The following is an 8,360-nucleotide window of genomic DNA, read 5'->3' on the forward strand; positions in this document are numbered from 1 at the left end:
CAGAAAAGGGGGGGAGGTATGGAGATGTTGTGCACCTGTGGGAATGGCAATGCCTTGTCTGGTGTGTCAGAGGAGGGGGGCTTTATATGGGGGGGGGCAGTGTCACCCCCAGGTGGGGGGAGCAGAAGGGCTGCCCATATCAGCAGACCTTCTGAGGTGAAAGGGTTTTTTGGGGTATAAATAGAGAAAAAGCACTCAAAAGAGAAAAAAAAATCAGCTTTGGCTACTCTACGCCCCATGTCTCTGGGGCTGCCCCTGTATGCTACCCCACCCCCAGCTGAATGACACACAGGGTCACTCCACCCACGTCCTGTGAGCCCAAGGTGTCATGGCTCCGCCCCCTATCCTGGACAGCTAATAGGAGATGCAGTCATGGCTCCACCCCCTACCCTGGGCTTCTAGGAGGAGATGCAGTCATGGCTCTGCCCCCTAATAGGAGGTGCAGTCATGGCTCCACCCCCTACCCTGGCCTCCTAAGAGGAGATGCAGTCATGGCTCTGCCCCCTACCTTGGCCTCCTAGGAGGAGAGGCAGTCATGGCTCCACCCCCTACCCTGGGCTCCTAGGAGGAGATGCAGTCATGGCTCCGTCCCCTACCCTGGGCTCCTAGGAGGAGATGCAGTCATGGCTCTGCCCCCTACCCTGGGCTTCTAGGAGGAGATGCAGTCATGGCTCTGCCCCCTAATAGGAGGTGCAGTCATGGCTCCACCCCCTACCCTGGGCTCCTAAGAGGAGATGCAGTCATGGCTCTGCCCCCTACCTTGGCCTCCTAGGAGGAGAGGCAGTCATGGCTCCACCCCCTACCCTGGGCTCCTAGGAGGAGATGCAGTCATGGCTCCGTCCCCTACCCTGGGCTCCTAGGAGGAGATGCAGTCATGGCTCTGCCCCCTACCCTGGGCTCCTAAGAGGAGATGCAGTCATGGCTCTGCCCCCTACCTTTGCCTCCTAGGAGGAGAGGCAGTCATGGCTCCACCCCCTACCCTGGGCTCCTAGGAGGAGATGCAGTCATGGCTCCGCCCCCTACCCTGGGCTCCTAGGAGGAGATGCAGTCATGGCTCCACCCCTAATAGAAGGTGCAGTCATGGCTCCATCCCCTCCCTGGGCTCCTAGGAGGAGATGCAGTCATGGCTACGCCCCCTACCCTGGGCTCCTAGGAGGAGATGCAGTCATGGCTCCGCCCCCTACCCTGGGCTCCTAGGAGGAGGTGCAGTCATGGCTTCGCCCCCTACCCTGGGCTCCTAGGAGGAGATGCAGTCATGGCTCCGCCCCCTACCTTGGGCTCCTAGGAGGAGATGCAGTCATGGCTCTGCCCCCTAATAGAAGGTGCAGTCATGGCTCCGCCCCCTACCCTGGGCTCCTAGGAGGAGATGCAGTCATGGCTCCGCCCCCTACCCAGGGCTCCTAGGAGGAGATGCAGTCATGGCTCCGCCCCCTACCCTGGGCTCTTAGGAGATGCAGTCATGGCTCCGCCCCCTACCCTGGGCTCCTAGGAGGAGACACACTCATGGCTCCGCTCCTACCCAGGGCTCCTAGGAGATGCCGTCATGGCTCCGCCTCCTAATAGGAGGTGCAGTCATGGCACTGCCCCCTACCTTGGGCTCCTAGGAGGAGACGCAGTCATGGCTCCACCCGCTACCCTGAGCTCCTAGGAGGAGACGCAGTCATGGCTCCACCCCCTACCCTGAGCTCCTAGGAGGAGACGCAGTCATGGCTCCGCCCCTACCCAGGGCTCCTAGGAGATGTCATGGCTCCGCCCCCTAATAGGAGGTGCAGTCATGGCACTGCCCCCTACCTTGGGCTCCTAGGAGTGTTTAGTACTGCTCCACCCCTCACAGTACGGGATGAGTTGGGGCAGGTAGGGGGACTGGATAGTTTTTCCTCTTCCTGAAATGGGGCTTTAATCTTGGTAATATAGCGACATGGTCAGGGAGAGACACTTGCGCAGCCAACAAATGAATGCTTGTGCAATTATCACATTTCTGCTTTAGAATTTTTTTTTTGGTCACAATAAATATGTAAAATGTTTGTGGTGGGGTGGAGGGGGACTTAGGCCGCGTTCACACCTGAGTGATGCTGCCGCCTCGCGCTTTTGCACTTTTTTTTGCACATTTTAATAGCAGCACCCCTCATTCGGATGGGTCTTCCACCTCTCCTTCTAAAGAACCAGATTTTGGCACTGAGCAAAACGTGTATCGCGGTTGTTTTTTTTTTTTGCATGTTTTTCATAGTGGTGCACCGAAATGAAAATTCTGGTCCGGCCGTTAATATACATGGGCTGGACAGGAAGTGGTTAAAAAAAAAATGTCTGGAACCAGAAGTGACATCGCTCCGGTCCTCCAAGGACATAGAGATGTGTGGCGGCCAGGAGGGAACAGAGCCCTATCACTGTAAATGATGAAAATGATTGCAAGCGAACAGACGTTTTGTAATGTGACTCCTGTGACGGAATTCCATGTTCTCTAAAATGCTAACCCTAAATTGCAATCTGTAGATCTTCGATGGACAGCGAGATTCAAAAGGACGGTCGGATTTTAGATTTGGTTGATGACGCCTGGAAAGAAGATAAATTACCGTATGAAGATGTGACTGTTCCACTGGTAATAATGTACTTCCACCTTCATGGTCATGCAACACTGTACCCATATGAAATGTTTATCATGTGTTTGAGACAGAGCTTCTTTTGGTGGTATTTAATCACCTCGGGGTTTTTATTTTTTGCTAAACAAACCAAAAACTGAAAATTTTGGAAAAAAAAAACTGTATTTTCTTAGTTTCTGTTTATAAAATTTTGTAAATAAGTGATTTTTCTCCTTCACTGATGTGCGCTAATGAGGCTGCAGTGATGGGCACTGGTAGGTGGCACTGTTGGGCATTGACAGGTATCACTGATGGGCACTGAAAGGCAGCACTGATATAGGGCACTGATAGGCAGCACTGACTGGCACTGATAGATGGCACTGAAAGGCAGCTCAGATGTGGCCAGGGGCGGACTAACAACTCATGGGGCCCCCGGGCAATAGGGGATCATGGGGCCCCTGTGTCCTTGCCCAAACTCAAAAAAGCCTATGAAAAAGGTACCAGGAGCATCTCATGGGGCCCCCTACTGACCCCGGGCCCTCGGGCAGTGCCGAGTTTCCAAATGGTCAGTCCGCCCCTGTATGTGGCATTAATGTGCACTGGTAGGCACTGATGCACCCCTGTATGTGACATTGATGTGCACTGATATGCACTGATGCGCCCCTGTATGTGGTATTGATGTGCACTGGTAGGCAGTGATGCACCCCTGTATGTGACATTGATGTGCACTGGTAGGCACTTATGCACCCCTGTATGTGACATTGATGTGCACTGATATGCACTGATGCGCCCCTGTATGTGGTATTGATGTGCACTGGTAGGCAGTGATGCGCCCCTGTATGTGACATTGATGTGCACTGGTAGGCACTGATGCACCCCTGTATGTGGCATTGATGTGCACTGGTAGGCACTGATGCACCCCTGTATGTGACATTGATGTGCACTGGTAGGCACTTATGCACCCCTGTATGTGACATTGATGTGCACTGATATGCACTGATGCGCCCCTGTATGTGGTATTGATGTGCACTGGTAGGCAGTGATGCGCCCCTGTATGTGACATTGATGTGCACTGGTAGGCACTGATGCACCCCTGTATGTGACATTGATGTGCACTGGTAGGCACTAATGCACCCCTGTATGTGACATTGATGTGCACTGGTAGGCACTGAAGCACCCCTGTATGTGACATTGATGTGCACTGATAGGCACTGATGCGCCCCTGTATGTGACATTGATGTGCACTGATAGGCACTGATGCGCCCCTGTATGTGGTATTGATGTGCACTGGTAGGCACTGATGCACCCCTGTATGTGGCATTGATGTGCACTGGTAGGCACTGATGCGCCGCTGTATGTGGCATTGATGTGCACTGGTAGGCACTGATGCGCCCCTGTATGTGACATTGATGTGCACTGATAGGCACTGATGCGCCCCTGTATGTGACATTGATGTGCACTGGTAGGCACTGATGCGCCCCTGTATGTGACATTGATGTGCACTGGTAGGCACTGATGCGCCCCTGTATGTGGTATTGATGTGCACTGGTAGGCACTGATGCACCCCTGTATGTGACATTGATGTGCACTGATAGGCACTGATGCGCCCCTGTATGTGACATTGATGTGCACTGATAGGCACTGATGCGCCCCTGTATGTGACATTGATGTGCACTGGTAGGCACTGATGCGCCCCTGTATGTGGTATTGATGTGCACTGATAGGCACTGATGCGCCCCTGTATGTGGCATTGATGTGCACTGGTAGGCACTGATGCGCCCCTGTATGTGGCATTGATGTTCACTGGTAGGCAGTGATGCGCCCCTGTATGTGGCATTGATGTGCACTGGTAGGCACTGATGCACCCCTGTATGTGGCATTGATGTGCACTGGTAGGCACTGATGCGCCCCTGTATGTGGCATTGATGTGCACTGGTAGGCACTGATGCGCCCCTGTATGTGGCATTGATGTGCACTGGTAGGCACTGATGTGCCCCTGTATGTGGCATTGATGTGCACTGGTAGGCACTGATGTGCCCCTGTATGTGGCCTTGATGTGCACTGGTAGGCACTGATTTGTGGCACTGATGGACACTGACAGGTGGCATTGATGGGCACTGCTGGGGCTACACTGATCATCAGGGCACAATGATCATCAGTGCCCTGATGATCGGTGTAGATTTCCCCTCTGAGGAATGCCGATTACCGGCTCACCTCTCCTCTGTCAGCATGACAACGCGTGAGGAGAGAAATGCTGATAAGCAGCATTTCCCTGTTTACATGTGATCAGCTGTGATTGGACACCGCTGATCACATGACCGAACCGCCATCTTTGGCTCTTTCCGTTGAACGGTGATTTTCTGTGTCCGAGGGGTTAGAGTGGGAGGACGTCATGTGATGTCCTCCCAGAACGAGAGAACCGCCTTGCGCCCGTCACTTCCTTATATGGCGGGCGGGAGGCGGTTAAAAACTATATATTTTTAAAAATATCTATTATTAAATATATTCTTCAGGTTTTTTTTTTAACAGATAAAAAGTCATTTTTACATATATTTGTAAATGCATTCCAAAAATGTAGATTTGTATTTTTAAAGACATACAGGATATTGGAAATGTATTTTTAAAAATAGTTTTCATATATTTTGTAATAACGCATTTCAACATGCAGTATATATATATTTATTGAAATATATTTTGAAATATATTGAATACGGCCAAAATTGTAGCATTTCAAATATATTTTTCTTCCATGTGGGTAGGAGGGCGTCTGTAAAGGTCCTGCCACGACCAGACGCACCCAGTGCTTCAGACACAAGTGATCACAAATCACGGTAAAGGGCCTATCACAGCGGCCCCTTACGATGTGATCCACTGTGTCCAATCAGATCAGACTGTAAACAGACTTGCCGGTTAGTGGCAGTCCTTTCCACACGTGCTGTCACAGTGTGAGGAGAGGGGAGCCGGTAACCGGCAATTCACACAGGGAACATTTAGCGGTGTCCATCAGTGCTCCCTCATTAGCGCACATCAGTAAAGGAGAAAAATTACTTATTTGCTAAATTTTCCCACTCTGCCAATCCCTCCACTGGCCTCCATTCAGTGTCCGCCACCCCCCTCTGCCAATCCCTCCACTGGCCTCCACTCAGTGTCCGCCACCCCCCTCTGCCAATCCCTCCACTGGCCTCCACTCAGTGTCCGCCACCCCCCTCTGCCAATCCCTCCACTGGCCTCCATTCAGTGTCCGCCACCCCCCTCTGCCAATCCCTCCACTGGCCTCCATTCAGTGTCCGCCACCCCCCTCTGCCAATCCCTCCACTGGCCTCCATTCAGTGTCCGCCACCCCCCTCTGCCAATCCCTCCACTGGCCTCCACTCAGTGTCCGCCACCCCCCTCTGCCAATCCCTCCATTGGCCTCCATTCAGTGTCCTCCACCCCCCTCTGCCAATCCCTCCACTGGCCTCCATTCAGTGTCCTCCACCCCCCTCTGCCAATCCCTCCACTGGCCTCCATTCAGTGTCCGCCACCCCCCTCTGCCAATCCCTCCACTGGCCTCCATTCAGTGTCCGCCACCCCCCTCTGCCAATCCCTCTACTGGCCTCCATTCAGTGTCCGCCACCCCCCTCTGCCAATCCCTCCACTGGCCTCCATTCAGTGTCCGCCACCCCCCTCTGCCAATCCCTCCACTGGCCTCCATTCAGTGTCCGCCACCCCCCTCTGCCAATCCCTCCACTGGCCTCCACTCAGTGTCCTCCACCCCCCTCTGCCAATCCCTCCACTGGCCTCCATTCAGTGTCCTCCACCCCCCTCTGCCAATCCCTCCACTGGCCTCCATTCAGTGTCCTCCACCCCCCTCTGCCAATCCCTCCACTGGCCTCCATTCAGTGTCCGCCACCCCCCTCTGCCAATCCCTCCACTGGCCTCCATTCAGTGTCCGCCACCCCCCTCTGCCAATCCCTCCACTGGCCTCCATTCAGTGTCCGCCACCCCCCTCTGCCAATCCCTCCACTGGCCTCCACTCAGTGTCCTCCACCCCTCTCTGCCAATCCCTCCACTGGCCTCCATTCAGTGTCCTCCACCCCCCTCTGCCAATCCCTCCACTGGCTTCCGATTGCGCAACGGATCAAATTCAAAATCCTAACACTGACGTACAAAGCCGTCCACCATACTGCCCCGAACTACATCACTGACCTAATATCCAAGTACCGCCCAACACGCACACTCCGCTCCTCACAAGACCTCCTTCTCTCTAGTTCCCTGGTCTCCTCCTCCCATGCCCGCCTCCAGGACTTCTCCAGGGCATCACCCATCCTCTGGAACTCCCTGCCCCAACCCATCAGATTATCACCTACTCTCCTCTCCTTTAGGCGCACCCTGAAAACCCATCTCTTCAGGGAAGCCTACCCCACCCCCTGCTAACTTGCCGACCTCCTCCACTCTTCCTACCACTCCATCCCCCACAGCTATCTCCTCCTGTGCCACCATCCCCTCCCTCCTAGATTGTAAGCTCCAAGGAGCAGGGCCCTCGATCCCCCTGTGTATCGCATTGTATTGTTATTGTACTGTTTCATGTATTGTCTCCCATTGTAATGTACAGCGCTGAGCAAACCATTGGCGCTTTATAAATACTGTATAATAATAATAATAATAACAAAAACTAAGGAAAATGTATTTTTTTTCAATATGTTTGGCCTTTTTCGTTTAAGCAAAAAATAAAATGATTAAACACCACCAAAAGAAAGCTCTATCTTTCTCAGAATAAAAAAATAAATACATACAAATTTTGTTTGGGTACAGTGTTGCATGACCGTGCAACTGTCATTCAAAGTGCGACAGTGCTGAAAGCTGAAAATTGGCCTGGGCAGGAAGGGGGGGGGGGGGGGGGAATGCCCAGTATTGAAGTGGTTAAAGTTTGGCTTAAAAAAAAATTAAAAATTAAAAAGTCATATATGAGTTTTAGGAGGAGCCCTTATTATACAGAGAAGAAGGAAAAGTCTTTTAATAATTATGCAGGATAAACCCACTATTTTGACCAATGTTTGCTCAGAATAGAAATGAGTTGTGTTTTTTTTTTTTTCTCTTTTTCTGCACAGAATGAACTTCCAGAGCCTGAACATGATAACGGCGGGGCAGTGGAATCGGTTAAAGAGCAGGAAATGAAATGGGCAGATCTGGCTCTGCAGTACCTGCATGAAAACATCCCCTTGTCAGGGAACTAAATGCATGTGGACTGCCGGATCCTAAATGTTTGGAACGAGGTTACGTTTTGGTTGGTTTTTTTTTTCACTAAATAAATTCAGGAAAGCAATGTTTGCCCAGTGAATTGTTTTCTTTTAATACTTTTTGTATGTTAAAACTTTGCTCAGAAAAATTAGAGAGATAATTGTTTTTGAAACCTGACTTGACCTTCATCAAAAATGACACAACCAATTCAATACCGGGCAATTTTACCCCCTTCCTGCCCAGGTCAGTTTTCAGCGCTCTCACACTTTGAATGACAATTGCACGGTCATACAACTTTTTATCATTTTCTTCACACAACTAGAGCTTTCTTTTGGTGGAATTTAATCACCGCTGGGGTTTTTATTTTTTGCTAAATTAACGAAAAAAGACCCAAAATTTTGAAAAAAAACACATTGTTTTTGTTTCTGTTATTGAAGTTTGCAAATAAATAATTGTTCTTCATAAATTTAGGCCGAGATGTATTCTGCTACATGTCTTTGGTGAAAATAACCCAAATTAGGATGTATTATTTAGTTTGTAGGAAAGTTATAGAGTTCACAAACT

General features: G+C 51.0%; 1 protein-coding gene across 1 annotated transcript; it reads left to right on the forward strand.

Annotated features, from left to right (window-relative positions):
- The first annotated feature begins 2,490 nt into the window (after window positions 1–2,490).
- Window positions 2,491–7,881, forward strand: LOC149456218 (anaphase-promoting complex subunit 13). Its single transcript, XM_089685290.1, has 2 exons — window positions 2,491–2,596; window positions 7,667–7,881. Exons 1-2 carry the CDS (start codon window positions 2,498–2,500, stop codon window positions 7,790–7,792), a joined length of 225 nt encoding a protein of 74 aa, XP_089541416.1. The 5' UTR covers window positions 2,491–2,497; the 3' UTR covers window positions 7,793–7,881.
- Window positions 7,882–8,360: the final 479 nt, after the last annotated feature.

Source organism: Staurois parvus, unplaced genomic scaffold, assembly GCF_062004578.1.
Source record: "Staurois parvus isolate SC_StPar_1 unplaced genomic scaffold, SC_StPar_1.0 ptg000368l, whole genome shotgun sequence".
Taxonomy (NCBI): domain Eukaryota; kingdom Metazoa; phylum Chordata; class Amphibia; order Anura; family Ranidae; genus Staurois; species Staurois parvus.

Coding starts and splice junctions, on each gene's coding strand:
- LOC149456218 (XM_089685290.1), top strand. CDS start 2,498: ATGGACAGCGAGATTCAAAAGGACGGTCGGATTTTAGATTTGGTTGAT. Junction 2,597..7,666: donor AAGATGTGACTGTTCCACTG/GTAATAATGTAC, acceptor TTTTCTGCACAG/AATGAACTTCCAGAGCCTGA.